Source organism: Telopea speciosissima, chromosome 6, assembly GCF_018873765.1.
Source record: "Telopea speciosissima isolate NSW1024214 ecotype Mountain lineage chromosome 6, Tspe_v1, whole genome shotgun sequence".
NCBI classification, from domain to species: domain Eukaryota; kingdom Viridiplantae; phylum Streptophyta; class Magnoliopsida; order Proteales; family Proteaceae; genus Telopea; species Telopea speciosissima.
Window position 1 is genome coordinate 43,131,412 of NC_057921.1, and position 16,424 is coordinate 43,147,835.

At 39.3% G+C, this 16,424-nt stretch overlaps 2 protein-coding genes across 2 annotated transcripts in view; one reads left to right on the top strand and one right to left on the bottom strand.

Moving 5' to 3' along the window:
• Nucleotides 1-1,255: 1,255 nt before the first annotated feature.
• LOC122666246 (pentatricopeptide repeat-containing protein At4g19890) lies at nt 1,256-3,669 on the bottom strand. Its single transcript, XM_043862405.1, has one exon. It carries the CDS (start codon nt 3,656-3,658, stop codon nt 1,430-1,432), a length of 2,229 nt encoding a protein of 742 aa, XP_043718340.1. The 5' UTR covers nt 3,659-3,669; the 3' UTR covers nt 1,256-1,429.
• A 210-nt stretch (nt 3,670-3,879) lies between these two features.
• The window catches only part of LOC122665300 (alcohol dehydrogenase-like 6), a 31,028-nt gene continuing 18,483 nt past the window's right edge, over nt 3,880-16,424 (top strand). Inside the window, exons 1-4 of the mRNA XM_043861415.1 lie at nt 3,880-4,027; nt 4,118-4,254; nt 9,376-9,422; nt 11,862-12,184. Coding sequence (XP_043717350.1) covers nt 3,988-4,027; nt 4,118-4,254; nt 9,376-9,422; nt 11,862-12,184 — 547 coding nt within the window. The 5' untranslated portion in view covers nt 3,880-3,987. The remainder of the gene's footprint in view (nt 4,028-4,117; nt 4,255-9,375; nt 9,423-11,861; nt 12,185-16,424) is intronic.

The following is a 16,424-nucleotide window of genomic DNA, read 5'->3' on the forward strand; positions in this document are numbered from 1 at the left end:
CAATTAAAAAAAATGTTTTTGAGGGTGCATTTGGATCATATGCTTTGGGGTATAGGGGTGGATTCTAAATACATGCATTTGTAACTTCTACAAATTAAGAGAAGGATAGCTGCAGCTAAGACATGGCAATTTCTAATAATATGATGATATCTATACTAACCGAGGAACTAGAGATTCAAAAAATTAAGATATCTAAATGATCACCTATATGAACCAACAACAAATGATGTGGTACACTTTGAAGGAAAACCATCCTATTGAGTTTGGAAAGATAGACAATAGACGATAAGTAATGAAGGAGAAACTCTATGAATCTACATACGTAAGGCATGATCCTCCTCCATTGACTATATCAAATTGGGATAAAACCATAAGAATGTAAACAAGATTGACATAATTATATTGTCAAGATCATCCAACTGTTCCTTGGCCAGACAACCCAATGGTTTGGAAGAGTTTCTGATACATCCAATCTCCAACTCTCAGTAAAATTTTCTACAGGAATGAAATAACATCCGACAGCAATTACAACACAACAGACGCCAATAAAACACCCTAAAAAACAGAACCACAGTGGAAACAAGAACAAACAACAATTAAGCTCAATTGATGAAGTCAAAAAGACTTGGGCCAGATATTTTTTTCCAACGCCAAACCAGAAAAACAAGAATATCTAGAAGCCCAGCTGAAATATTCAAATAAAATTTACATCTCAAAACGAACCTACTTCCTTGATAAATGTAGACCATAACAATATTCCCAGCTTGAGGCATTACCCACCTAATAAATCAGTTAAAGTTAGACAAAGAGGGGATATCAGTTATATATCATACAGATCAGTTTAAGCAGTTTCCCATATTAAATATTCCAAATAAACAGCCAAAAGGTGGGAGGTTAAAGAATAGGAAGGAGCGCCATGTATGCCCTGTACATTAAACATGTCACAATTGTCAGTGAAGAGGAGGGCCATGCTCCTGCAAGATGTCAAATAACACCCACCTGATGGCTTACCTCTATTAATTTCAGCTTGATGCAATGTCTTTGCAAGATTTTAGATCCAGTGTCAAACATGCTATTCTACCAACAATGATCTTGTGCCTCTCCCTCGCTCTCCCCTCGTGCTTTTCCATTGCTAAAAAAACAATGTTGTTGGCCTGTAAGTCCAATAAGCTTCCCCATTTTTTCTCTTCCATTCCTTTTCTTTGGGGGATGAAGCTCACCAACATTTTTCTTTTCCATTCCTCATCTGTTGTGGGGTGCAATCAACCTCTTAACTTTTCATTCTCATTGGCCAACAAGAGCAAGGAACCCCCTATTACTAAATTCTTCACAATCCTACACTCTTCTTCATGTGTGTGTGTGTGTGTGTGTGTGTGTGGGATGTGGGGGGGGGAGTAAATAAGCGTGTATGCAATCAAGAAGATGGCTGCTAACTGTTCGCTTCTGAAATCCTTTTAGTCACTTCAGAAGCAACCGAATACTTGTTGTTATCATAGCAAGCTGTCATGAAGGCTACACAAGTTATGCGGTCCACATTCTGGTCTTTATCCAGCAATCTATGGAAGAATGATGCTGCCATGTCCACCATCTTCTCACTACAGAGTTTTCTGATTAAAGTATTGACAGTGCGAATCCATGACTTCTTGTCCAATTTGTCCAAGATAGCCATAACAGTGGCAGTCTCGTCCTTCTTGCAATATTCATAAGCTAATGTGAGGCGAGTAACTTCACAAGGGGAAAATCCCTTATCTACCATAGCATTATAAAGCTTGTGAGCCTCCTCCAGTTTGGACTCCTTGCAAAGGCCACTAATTAGAGCAACATAAGTGATGGAATCAGCGGGACACCCATACTCAGTCATCTTCTGAAAAACTTTCAACCCAGAGCTGGCATTTCTACCTCTACAGTACCCAGAGATCATAGATGTGTAAGTTTGCTTGCTTGGTACCAAGCCAAGTCCAATAGCTTCCTCAAATAGCCTCTCGCTATCTTTCATTCTTCTTTGCCGGCAAAATACTGCAATTAATGTGGTGTAAGTATGAATATCAGCCAGGAGCCCTGCTTTTACCATCTTGTTGAACAATCCCAAAGCCTGATTATGTTCAGCCCGCCTGCAATGCTCGCTAATGAGGATGGTATATGTGACTTTATCTGCTTGCAATCCATATTCATAGCCCGTCTGAAGCAGCGTTTGTGCCTCCTGAACTCTTCCCTTCTTGTAGAGGCCATCGATAATTGCATTGTATGTACTAATATTGGGAGAGCAATTTTCTTTAACCATTTTATCTAGCAGCTCATAAGCCCGAACAACATTCCCTACTTTGCAATGCCCATCAACCAAAGTTGTAAAAGTGTTGGTGTTTGGTACCAATCCTTGTTCTTGCATCCTAGTCAACAACATCTCAGCCCGGTTCAACTTCTTCTCCTTACAATAGCCACCGATCATGGCAGTGTATGTATGCACATTCGGTTTATAGTTATTGCTCCGAATGAGCTTCAGAAACAGCCTAAATGCCTTCTCTATCCAACCTTTCTTGCAGAGCCCATCAATCAATGCTGTGTGAGTATAGACATTTGGCCTACAACCTTTTCTTCCCATCTGCTCCAAGACTTCAAATGCTTGTTTAATACTGCCTCTCTTGCACAACCCATTAATCAAAGCTGTATAATTGATCACATTCACAGCAAACCCCACCTCATGCATCTTCTGCAAGAGCCCATATACCCTATTTGCATCGCCCTTGTTGCAGAATGCATCAATGACCAAGGTACAGGTCACATTATCTATGGCAAAGCCTGCAGCCATCATGTCCCTTAACCACTTCTCCACCTCAGTGACTTTACCAATCCTGCAATAAGCTACAATTATTGACTTGAAACTACAAGAATTTGGAGAAACACCTCTCTTACACATTTCCACAAACACGTTCTCCGCAAGTTCTGTTTGGCCCAATTCCACAGCAATCCTAAGGATAAAGTTCAAGGTGTGAACATTAGGAGGCAAGCCCTGGTTTTGCAGCTCAATAACCATGTCGACAGCTTCCTTCAACTTCCCAACTTCAGCAAAGCTTTTCACCATACACCTCATGACTTCGTGGGCTCTCTCAGAATTGCCTAGATGGATCAATGAAGCAGCTGTGGTTATATATAAGCGCATGAAGTAACGAAACTTCGAGAGGCTGATAGCCCAATAGAAGAAACTCAAAGCCACCATGGAACCATCCGTGTCGGCGACAGAGGCGACAACAGTAAGAGCCTGTTCGTGGGTCAAAAGAGATTCATCGATTTTTAGAGGCAATGGAGTAGACGTTGCTCTTCTCTGGCCTTGTTGATGATAAGCTTCACGAACACGAAAGCAGATTGTACTAACTCCAGTTTGGGATGGAATAGTTGAAGCCCGTGAAAGATCCTGAGTATCTTTGAATTCCTCGATGCAGGGAAGTGAAGTTTGAGGATATTGAGGCCATGAATGAACAGGTTTATGGCCATTGTTTGTTGTTGAATCGCTAAATTGACGAGTGAGAAATGGAAGATAAAAGCCATTTTTTCCTTTTGGGCAGGAAGAACCACGAAGATAACGACGAAATAAGGGCTGAAGGCAGAGATAACGAAAAGAAAGAACTACCATGGCACCATGATCGCACAACAGAATCTTCATTCCTCCATGGGTCACCGTATTTATCATATTCGTTATTTCTTTTAAACCACCCCCCCCCCCTCTTTTTATTTATATAGTTTGTCACTGAAGGTCGTTATCCTTTTATTCATTCCTCCATGGAGCCTCTCTCACCTAACACCACACCAACACAAGTTCTCTTGTGAGAGAGAGAGAGAGAGAGAGAGACTGTTACTTCTTACCATGAGCCTCTCTCACCTACCACCACACTAACACACCAGCACAAGTTAGCAACCACTCCGATTAAAATCTCCATTTGCTTCTACCCTGTTGGAGTTTCTTCACCTCTCTGGGTTTCTTGGCCTTCAACCATGTCTTCCATCAAAGAACCTCGTGTCATCACTTGCAAAGGTATCAGATTTCGACCCACTTTCCCACTTTTGATCCATTTCATTCTTATTAAAATGCTTAGAATTTAAGTTTTTCATCTTTCTTTTGTAGCTGCGGTTGCTTGGGGACCTGAAGAGCCTCTGGTTTTAGAGGATGTGGAGCTGGACCCTCCGCATCCAATGGAGATTCGTATAAAGGTCGTCTGCACCTCACTTTGCCGGAGTGACATAACACAATGGGAATCTAAGGTCCTAACTCCTATCCCTTAATCCTGCTACTGTTCGTTTTAGTAGTTTAAACTTTACAGAAGTCCGACAGTGGTTTTCCTTTCTAGATCTCTCCTACCCCTAATAATTTTTTAGGATAAGGTGGGCAACCCCTCCCCCCTTCCCCCGAAAATAATCCTCTCCAATTTGATGCCGACACGTGAGCTCGGACCATTGGATGGCCAAGCTGCCACGTGTCGGCATCTCCACCTTGCACTGCCGAGCTTTAGGAATTGGAGAGGATTAAAGGACAGTACACTGCACATCCTTCAATCACTGTCACATGGCAGTTGAGGTGGGGCTGTATTTTGATTATAGATGGACCCAAGGTCTTCTGCTCACCTGTCAAGTTCATCCCAACTGAGTTTGCCTAGTGTCAAACGAAGCAGACTAAGTATTGAAAAATCAGGGACCATGGGGGGATGGAAATGCCGCGTGAGCTCTACGTGCAAGGACCATGGGGGGGATGGAAACTTTATATGGTATCAAAGCAGGTTTTCACTGTATCCACATCCCCGCAGTACATACTACCACACGTACGGGAGAGTGCTGGGAGTTTAGTCCCACATCAACATCGGTCTTCTTCAGGGTGGCTAGCAAAATCCAAGCGACATTGGGGGAGTTTGCAAAGTCGACATCAACATTTGTCTTCTTCAGGGTAGCTAGCAGAATCTAATGAAATACACACCCAAATACTTTTAGGAGACACAATAAACGATGCAAAACCGTAAAGAACATCAAGAGGAGACCGAAAGTCAAATACTTTAGTAGGCATGCGCAAGGTTTAAAGTATCGGTATCGGGTATCATATCGGTCGGGTGATTTTAAGAGACGTATCGTATCGTTTCAGGGATACGTATCGAACAATACAGATACGCATAGAAATGGTCAAGATACACATGGAAATACACTTTTGGAACAAAAAACAATATAAATAAGCAATATATAATAAGTGTCATGCATAAAACCTAAAACGATGAATAATGTATAACCAAACAAATGCATTAAATTAAAATTGTTATAAAAGATGAGGTTTCTTACATGTTGTAATCATCTATAGCCATGACGAGTATCGGATGATGCAAGGATGATGTTGTAGCACTCCTTGATTCGTTTTTTAGTTTAAAAGTGTGAAAAACCAAGATTAAATGCAAGATTTTAGACTCTTGGTTGAGAGTTTTCCTTCGTTTTTTCGTAAGATTAGGAGTTGTATCGAGTCTGTGAGTAAAAATGGTTTTTTTTATGGAATGTATAGATGGTATCGGTACGTATCGGTATGTATCGGTGTGTATCGATATGTAGCGGTAATGTATCGGTATGTATTGAACAGTATTGGCCGAAACATATCGATACGTATTACACCACCCACAGAACCCTTTACTGGACATATCGATGGTATCGTATCGTATCGGCCCGTATCAGTCGATACATTACGATACAATTCGAGACAGTTCATTTTTAAAAAAAAAGAGACGTATCGGTATGTATCGTATCGGTATTGACCGATACCGATATATATCGGTCTGTATCGTATCGTATCGTATCGTATCGTATCGGTTGATACTTTAAACCATGGGCATGCGGTTAATGAGGTAGGCAGCTATAAGAACAACGTTACTCCAATATTGGGAAGGGACATTCATGGCAAACATGAGGGAACGGGCCACCTCCAACAGGTGCCGGTTCTTCCATTCCGCCACACCATTCTGAGCAGGAGTGTCAACACAGCTAGTTTGGTGAATGATACCTTGATCAGCAAGGTAAGCCTGGAATGGTCCTTTCGTACATTCTTTACCATTGTCACTACGAAGAATCTACACCTGAGCATCAAATTTGGTGCAAATCATACTATGAAACATTTGAAAGCACCAAAAGACTTCATTCTTATGGTGCAGTAAGTAAACCCAGGTAATGCGCATGTGACAATCAATAAAGGTCACAAACCATCGATATCCCGAAATAGAGACATGGCAGGCAGGGCCCCAAAAATCAGAGTGAATCAAATGAGTGTGGTACTTTTATTGTTCAAACTTGGATAACTTGAACGGGTTTGCTTGGCGAAGACACAAGCATCACAATGAAAATCATTCGGATTACACTACTTAAACAAATTAGGAAATACTCTGGCTAAGGTGCCAATGGGTGGATGATCCAATCTTTTGTGCCATTGATGCAATTCGGTCAAAGCTGATGATGTTGAAGTTGTTTGGTGACTCTGACTGAGAACAGCTGAAACTGGAGAGAGACCATCCTCGAACAAGTATAGACCACCCTACACTCTACCACAGCCAAATGTTGTCCCCTTCTCCAAGTCCTGAAAGACACAATGGGATGGAAAAAAAGTGACCTTACAATTCAAATCTTTAGTGATACTACTAATATAAAGAAGAATAGTGGAAAAAATAGGAACATGTAATACGGATTGCAAAGATAATAAGGATGAGCAGCGAATAGAACCTTTTTCGGACACACAGGAGAGGGAACCATCTGCTACCCGAACTCTGTGTTTCCCTGAAGAAGGAGAATACTGAAGAATAAATTGGAAGAACCAATCATGTGATCAGTTGCACCTCAGTCGATTACCCAAGGATGGGATACAACCGAGATACAATGACTACCAAAGAGATACCTGAGTGGGCAAAGTTAGAATCAGAAGTAACCGGGGCAGATGCAGAGGTCGGTCGATGAGGTAGAAGGCTCCAACTTGGTCATGAGACCCCTGAGAGTTTGCAGCTCATCCTGAGATAGAGAAGAACCTGTGAGTGTAGTATCGGATGTCTCATATGATGCGCATGGGATTGAGTGGATCAACCTCGACCACGAGAGATGGTTGGTCGGCCGTGTAGCTTCCAATAGTGATCCTTAGTGTGACGCTCCTTACCACAATAATCGCACTTGACAGGTTCCCGATCGGAGGTGGAACAATCACTGGAGTGTGTGAAACCACCCCAAGACTGAGTACCAGGGCCAGAATATAAAGCTGACCGCTCTTGTGATATGGGCTGCAACATCGTGGTACGGTGACTCTCTTCCAACTGTACCAGAGAATAGGACTGCTCCAAAGAAGGAAAAGGATCACGGCTGTGAACCTAAGCACGAATCTGATCGTACTCAACATTAAGACCAGCCAAAAAATCGTATACTCTTAACTTATCTTCATGTTTCTTGAAGCTAGTAGCATCCTCAGGGCAGGTAGCGTGAAAGTCTTCATAAAAATCCAACTCCTGTCACAGTCCACGCAACTCAGAGTAGTACTGTGACGAAATGAGTTCTTTCTGCTTGGGCTCATGACTCTTCTTCCGTAACTCATAAACTTGGGCATCATTAGCAGCCTTCCAGCTTTGGGTGTAGTATCCAGCAGTAAAAAACCCCGTGCTATATTAGGTTGCATCGAATTAATGAGAAATGACATGACCAACGAGTTATCTGAACTCCACTTGTTTTTAGGCTGACCAGCAGCAGTAGGCTTTTCTGTCTCACCTGTAAGGTAACCAGCATACCGATGAGAATCAATAGAGAGAAAGCATGACCGCGACCACATCAGGTAGTTGCTCCCATCTAACTTGATCGAGCTAATAGTAAATGAAGGAAAATCAGTATGAGTCCCACAACCCTCTCCTTCCATTCCAGTTGATGCAGTACTTAGGTTAGACATTGCCGTGGATCAAGAAGCTATGTACTGAATGAAGAATGGTTGCTAACACATGTGATAATCTGAAGTGTGTGAAGTGCAGCCAACCATAGCACCAAACAATTGAATAAAAAAGGTGTTGCTGTCGAAATCAAATCATAGGATCAGATTTCAAAAATACTCCCTCAGTTCATGCAATCGGTAACCTGAGAGAGGAAAGAAGATGAGAGGAACCCTCAACGATTTAGGTTACCACCACCAAATAATGGAGAGGTGGTGCTAACCAGAACCGAGAGGATAGAAGAGAGAAATAGAGAGGCGGAAGAGAAGGTGAGGCGACAGAGGAGGAGATCGAAGAGAGGTTTTGCGCTAGGGTATTAGGGTTGCGATCCCAATGTGGATCCACTCTAATACCATAACACAAGTCTGGAAAAATTATGGCTTATGTCATTATGACTATAGCCTCTATTTATAGTAGAAGAAGACAAATACTAAAATATTAAGACACAAAATACCAACTATATCCTTATACCCTGTTACACCCATATTACAACACAGGGCAAATAGGGGACGGAGAAGAAGAAAACATACCCAGAATTGGCAGACGTACTTGGAACTGGAGTGAAATATAGGCAGTTAAGGGCTTGCCTTGGGTGCCTTGGCTTTGCATAGGCCTGGCCTAGGCCTTGAGGCTGCCAGAGACCAACTTGGCTCACCTTGGTGCCATGACAACAGTGGTCAAAAATCAGGTTTTTCATTTAATGGGGGAAGGAAATGTGTTATTAGCTTTTGCAATAGATGGAAGAATGATAATTTGTAATAGTGAGTCAGGAAAATTCAATTAGTAGCATTGGAGGTAAAGAAAGCAGATGGACTATGGAGTGATAAGTTGGCTGATCCCAACTATTTTCTTTTTCTGCCCGCATATTTCTAAAATTGCAATCTGGAAATGTTCTATATTATTTGGTTGATCCTAAAACCTTTTTCATTGCAACATACATTAGAGAAAAACGTGTAACTGACAGCAACTGGGAATCTTTGATTGCAATCAATCTTCTATATTGGAAATTGTCCTTATCAAGGGATGATTCATTGTATCATATGGTTAATTGGATATTATAAATAACTTGCTGGGACCCCATATTGGTTGTCATTCACAACATGGATGTAGGCATTCAGCCGAACCACATAACCCTGTTCTTCTCTTTTTTCCTTCTCTATTCTCTATTACAACATATTATTACAGATGTGTATGCTGGTTGCTTTTCTTGTAGTTTATATTAGCCAGCTAGACATCTTGTTCAGCATTCTCATTTTGATTTACTGAAAAAACTGCAACAAGGATAGCCTGTCAGGAGTAATGATTGTCTATCTCTAACAAAGTGCCAGTTGCACCTATATGTTTAGCCATATAAATTTCCTTTCATGATCCTGAGTTATAAATTCCCTAACCTAATGCGTCTTTTTTACAGGCACAAGCTCCTTTATTTCCTCGGATATTTGGCCATGAAGCGTCAGGGTTTGTTCTATTGTTTCTCCTTTTCCTCTGCTCTGGACATATTATATTTAAATGGTAGATGATGACATAACTAGGCAGATTCTAACACCAAATGAGATGGTCTCAATTTTATATGGCATGCAGTTAATGTGGTCTTGATTTTGTATGGCTTATGGTTTACGTCATTGCTCATCTGGAGCATTCAGTTGATGCTCTTTTGTTTGCATTGAGCATAGCCTACAAATCACTCCTATGAGATGATTATTCATTGCCAAGTTATTGGGATAATGATGAGATGAGTTTTATTGATAAATGTCATTATATATGATTGTGGACCAATACACAATTGTACAGAGCTGTAAACTAGTGTTGCAAGCTACTTATTAAGCATTTGTATACATCAAACAAATCAAATGTATATAACATTTCAATGCATGGCTTCACAACCATGTGAGCCATGATTTGTAGATCATTCAATTTTAACTCCTTTTAGTATGAATGACCAATGAATAATGATTAATGAGGACATAGCCTCACCAACCACAGATTCAATTATTTGGTACTTCCCTCCAAAATCATATGCTTGTTATTTCTCCACTCCCTAAAAGCTTCACCAGATTGCAGGTGTTGGATATTTTGACATTTGATGTGTGTCCATCAGACCCAATTTAATTTGATTAAATTAATTAATTACATTTTCATTACATGTTTGTTATAATTGTTATATTTTATGCAACAGCCCATTCTCAACTATGGACAGACTTGGGGTTCTACGGTTGCCATATTGTATATTCCCCAATGGCAATTGGTTCGAAATATAAATATGGGAACTTTAATGTGTTGGACATTGATCCATATGAAATTCTTGATGGTTCACCACCAGTTGTGATAGGCAATAGGAATTTCTGGTAGTTACTTTTTCCCGTAATTGAGAGACGTTTATTGTTACATTTATATTTTGTGCATTTGTGGTGTGCCAATGGAAGATGTCTACTAACAGGACTGATTATACACCGCTCGCTAGACGAGCACAATGTAGATGGTAATGAGGGTGAAACTCAATAAGGTTTCCGCTACCCGTTTAGGGAGAACATCCAAGTATGTGAGTTGTCAATTGTGACTGGTTGAAATCCTGGGCTAGGTAGTTGTTTTGTAAAGAGTTTGCTAAATATATATTTTTTATTATGTTATTAAATTATATTTGAAAAGGTGGTTTTCAAATGGTTTTGGTCCAGTTACTGGTCACGACACTCCTATAATTAATTGCAATGGACTTATCTACATGGCGGTGATTTTTATTTCATGGCTGTGAGTCCATTGCGGGTGTTGGTAGTGTGGGGGAGAAATGTAATGAAAATACCCACCATTGGGGATTTTCAGGTCACGCCTTTTGTAGTGTCGTCCTTTTATGTAATTAAGGACAACTTAAAGGCTACCCTTTAGGATCCCACCACTTGGCACGATTTAGTCCGTTAGATTGTAATCTTCTAACTTAGCTTTTCTATAAAAGAGAGGTTATAGCTGAACCCTAATTTCACTAAAATAATTCAATGTTCTCTTAGAGAAGAGAGAGCTTGAGAGAGAAAGGAGAGTCTTCTTCTTCCTCAAGCAAGGGTTTCAGCCATTGAAGGTGGTGTACTCTACGGAGATCATTCGAGTGCTGCATTCCTTTTGAGGAGTGTGCCTCTTGTGTGTTCTAGATAACCAACAAACCTAGTATTGATTCGTTATCGCATGTGTTCATCGAAATCCTTGTCCATTAATTTTTGTAATGGATTCCTATATTGTATCACTTTCATTGCCTCTATCAGGTAGGTTTCAAGCCGCTATCAGACAGTTTAGAAACTCACCTTCTGATCGAACGCAGTAATTCAGCAAAATTTCTAGTTCACTTTCAAGTTGGTAATCATTCATAAAATGTACTCTAGTTGTACAAATGCAAGGGATGAATAATTCCACCTTGTCCCATGTAACTTTTGCTAAGAATGGTGGTTCTGACATTAAGCTGAAAAAAAAAAATAACATGCTTGTCTATACATCCATATCTTCTATGTTGATCTACCAAGTGAACCCTTCTAAGCAAGCTACCAGTCACAATTCTACTTCCCAATTGGTCAATACCTTCAAACAGGGATCTTAATTGTCTGATCTTCTTAATCAATGCTATTTTATTGACTGTCAAATTGTCAAGTTTTAGGCAACCATAGTAATGGATATAATCTCTACCTTCTTTTATTTTTTTTTTCAGATGGGTATCTCTACCCTACTATTCTCCGATTAACTATCTTTTTCTCCCTAAGAAATTCAAAGAGATCTCTTACTCGGTACAAATTATGTGTTTGTTGATGTCTCTCCAGGGAGATAGCCTATTTTAAGTTTTGATATCCTAAAATCTATTACAATTTTCTCATAAATTACAAAATAATTATGTAACTGAATGTTGCTCTGGAATATTCACAGAATTGTTGAAAGCACAGGAGAAGGAGTGACTGAATTTAAGGAAGGTGACCATGTGCTTACGTTGTTCACTGGAGAATGCAGGACATGCAGACATTGTAAATCTGATAAAAGTAACATGTGCCAAGTATTGGGACTGGAAAGGAGAGGTTTGATGCATAGCGATCAGAAAACCCGTTTCTCAATAAGAGGGAAACCTATCTATCACTATTGTGCTGTTTCAAGTTTTAGTGAATACACTATAGTGCACTCCGGGTGTGCCGTTAAAATCAGCTCAACAGCTCCGCTAGAGAAAATATGCCTGCTTAGTTGTGGAGTTGCTGCAGGTAGGGTTACTTTATAATATATTTTATTTTCTTTATCATATCAGCACAGTGTCAGATACTTGGTGTTTTCTTCCATTTTTTTATTGTCATGTTTCTACTTCTTCAGTTTTTTAATATTTTGACGATGATTTAATTGGACCATTCACAACTTATTCCACTTCTGCTCATTGATGCATACTTAGTGACTTCTTTTGGAGAGAGAGCATATCTGGAATGTGTGGCCATCTTCCATCTAATTCCAGGTATCCTGGTGGCCCTCCCACATTGCATACAGGGCTATGTATGGTTAGTGGATCTAAGAGGAGAAGAGAAAACAGGTAGGTTCTAGGGTTTATTGGGTGTTTATTGAGCTAGGAATTTTTTAAATAGCAGAATTTTAATTGGAGAGATTGGGTAGCTGATTGGCATTGGAGTGGGTTAGGTGGCATCATGATGGAGATTGGCATGTTTGGAAGGATTCTGTTCCACAATTGAGATGGGTTGAATTTTGGGATCTAGGTCAGTATTTATGGAGATTGATTGGTTTTGTTGTATTACTTACTGTATAAGTATCTCCTTTGGGCCTTGTATATATTAGCATTCCTTTGGTTCATTCTTAGAAATCAAATCTCTTATTTATCAATAGTGAAAACAGAATTATGGATTTATGTATTACAATCTAGAAAATAAGCAGAAAAAATATAAGAGATAATTAGAGAGGAAGAAAGAAGATACTTGCATTGGCCCCACCACAGAATTACCAGGAATCACAACTAGTAGTAGAAAGTAGGCTTGTGAACATTCTTTCAGTTACTTTTTTCGTTGGTATACTTGTCATTGGCTCCACCAACAGAATTACCAGGAATCACAACTAGTAGTAGAAAACATGACTGGTGAACATTCTTCCAGTTTCTTTTTTAGTTAGTTTCATATCCTCCAATCTAGCAGCTGTGATGATAATACAAACTACTGACATTATCAATAGTACATTGGCAATGTCTGAGGAAATGTAGCTCACATCTTTATTTTGCTTTTTCTTGCTTGGAGGAGGATGGCCAAAAGGGTTTTTCTTAAGCACCAAAAAGACCACCAATTGAACCCAAAATATGCCTCTGATATCCTTACTGAAGAACTGAAAAGGTGGTATTAACTTACAATTAGCTAGAGGGTGGTCTTGCTAAAATGATTGTAACTGTGTCCATGTCTTCCTCAATTTTTTGAAACTTCAAAAGTTTGTGATTGAGCATCTAGTAGCTTTGATGCAGAAAAAAACACCGTTACAGGCCAGAATTTCTACTTGTGGGTTCACTTGGGTACTTTTTGGAGTTATTATTTCTTTGTCACCCAAGATTCAGCTTTACACAATGTTTCTTTTCTTAGGCCCTGATTGGTAGCAATTCCTGACTCAGGTTGGAAGGCTATGATCTGAAATAGATCTAGTTCTGGTTTAGGGGTAGCAAAGGGGTGCTGCAAGGATGAGGAAAGATGATGGGTCAGGTGGAAGACGAAGGATCAAATTCAAGAAGAGAAGAAGAAGATAAGGGGAAGAAAATATGGGAGAGAGAGAGGGTAGAAGAAAGAAAGAACTCACCAAAACGTGAGAGGGGAGGGGATGCTCAACGCATTACTTGGGCCAGCAAGACTTCAGTTTCATTTCTTTAATTCAATCTCAGTGTTACATTCGTTGGCTACAAAGGTAGTATTTAAAGAAAATGTAACTCTTGACTAAATAAATGCCTAGAAGGCAACTCCAAGAAAATTAATTCTTAGCACACAACTATTGGACTCCCTAGACTAATAACTCACCTAGAAACTAATACCAATAAAGTATTAAAGACTTGGACTTCATGGCGCACATGTCAGGTGACCGCAGTTTCATTGATAGATCATCAATTCTTGGTAATGGGTACCTGTTCTTAATTTTCAACTTGTTCAATCCTCTGTAGTCTATGCACATCCGCATACTGCCATCCTTTTTCTTGACAAACAGTACAGGTGCACCCCATGGTGAAACACTTGGCCTTATAAACCCTTTCTTTAGCAGATATTGTAGTTCCTTTAGTTCACTTGGCGCCATTCTGTAGGGTGCCTTTGAAACTAGCGCCGATCCAGGAAGTAAATCTATTATAAATTTTGTTTTCCTAACTAGAGGTGGACTTGTCAAGTCATCAGGGAAAACATTTGGAAATTCCCTCACAATCGGAATTTCTGACATAGGCCTAACCTTTGTCTCTGTATTCATTACCGAGACAAGGTATCCCTAGCATCCTTTATCAAGCAGCTTCTTCATCTGAAGGGCTGATATTATCATCTTCTGAGGCCTCTTCTTCTTGTCACCCACAAATACAAACTCTTCTTCGCCTCTTAGTTTGAACAAAATCTTCCTTTCTGCACAAAGTACATTTATCCTCGCAGAGTCAGGTATCCAGAGTCTACAACGTAGTACTTTTCTATAATACAATTGTGGAAAGAATAATAATCAGCAAGAGGTTTTTATCATAGTTCGAGAACTCGCGAGATCTTGCCGAGTTTCTTGGTTTTTCAAAATCCCGAGACTAGACTGCCTACGAGTCTCAAAATGTCAATATCTCGCCGAGATCTCGGTTTGACATAGGAAACTGCCCATATAGGTCCTTTATATGAATGCCAGATCTAGAGATCTTGCTGGAAATTCTTGGTATACAGACACCTATCTATGCCAAGAACCAAGACAGACAAGACAAACACTTATTTATGCCTTAAATGTTTTTGTATTTGTATTTCATTTACTTAAGATATTATTCATAAATAAGCAAATACCCCCCTATTTGAATCCAATAAAATAAGTTAAAAAATAAAATTCCAAAAGGAAAAAAAGTCAACCCCCCAGTTCAAGAACAAAAACTAGATTTTCGGCGGTAGGTGCAATTTTCAACTTTGTAATGTTGGGGTTTTTCTCAAATCTAAAAATTCCATAAATCTTAATATGGTAAAACATTGCTAAAAACCAAAAGTGCGGTAAAATATTCATTTGTTTTGATGTCCAAAAAACTATTTTCATTGAGTGATTTTGACAAGCATTGCGCACATCGAATTAAGTTTGACCGGTACATAACTCTTTCAATATAAATCAGATTTTAGCAATCTTGGACTTGTTGGAAAGCTTTTTTTGAAAGTTTTCCAACAAGTCCAAGATTGCTTAAATTTGATTTATATTTAAGGAGCTATGTACCGGTCAAACTTAATTCAGTGTGCTCGAATGTTGTCAAAATTGCTCTGAATGAAAATATATTTTTGGACATCAAAACAAATGAATATTTTACCGCACTTTTGGTTTTTAGCAATGTTTTACCATATTAAGATTTATGGAATTTTTAGATTTGAGAAAAACCTCAGCATTAGAAAGTTGAAAATTGCACCTACCGTCGAAAATCCAGTTTTTGTTCTTAAACTGGGGGGTTGACTTTTTTTCCTTTTGGAATTTGATTTTTTAACTATTTTTATTGGATTCAAATAGGGGGGTATTTGCTTATTTATGAATAATATCTTAAGTAAATGAAATACAAATACAAAAACATTTACTTAATTGATATTAGGCATAAATAAGTGTGTTTGTCCTGTGTCTGTCCTGGTTTCTAGCATAAGTGTCTGTCCTGCTTTCCCACTAACTGAAACTCCTATTTGGACTTTGTTTTTGCAAAATCTGATAGTGCCATAGTGTTTAAATGGCCTAAAATAGGCGGAATAACAAGTTTCAGACTCAAACTAGGTCTAAAACCCACCGAGATGAGGCTTTGAGTCGAGAAAAAAAAAATTGCACCAACTCGCCGAGATCTTGGCTTAACTTGGTTTTTCAAGGGTCCGAGTTGGCGCCGAGACCCGAGTTTTCGAACCATGGTTTTTATTAACTAATTAACTAGAAATAGAATAATAAGGATGCATATTAAATTTTATATACTTGTAGGGGGATGAGGAAATCTCAACTGCTCATTCCGAAAAGCTTCAGCAAATACTCTACAATCGTTTGCACTTCCTTCCCAACCCCGCGTAGACGAATGTGAATTTCATGTCAAAAGCACATGCGCACATCACATTCTGCATGGTTATTCGCTTCCTACCTGTACAAAGGATTTGTTTTCCCTTAGATACCATGGCAGTAATATGTGTGCCATCAATGGCACTAATAGAGTCCTTCAAATATATAAAAAATTGAATTAATAAGTCGTGGTCTGATTCAGTAATATACGTTCACATTAAAGAAAAAAGTGAAAGTATGTATAAA

Bases quoted from the DNA above. Each gene is read 5' to 3' on its own strand.
- LOC122666246 (XM_043862405.1), bottom strand. From the start codon at position 3,658: ATGAAGATTCTGTTGTGCGATCATGGTGCCATGGTAGTTCTTTCTTTT.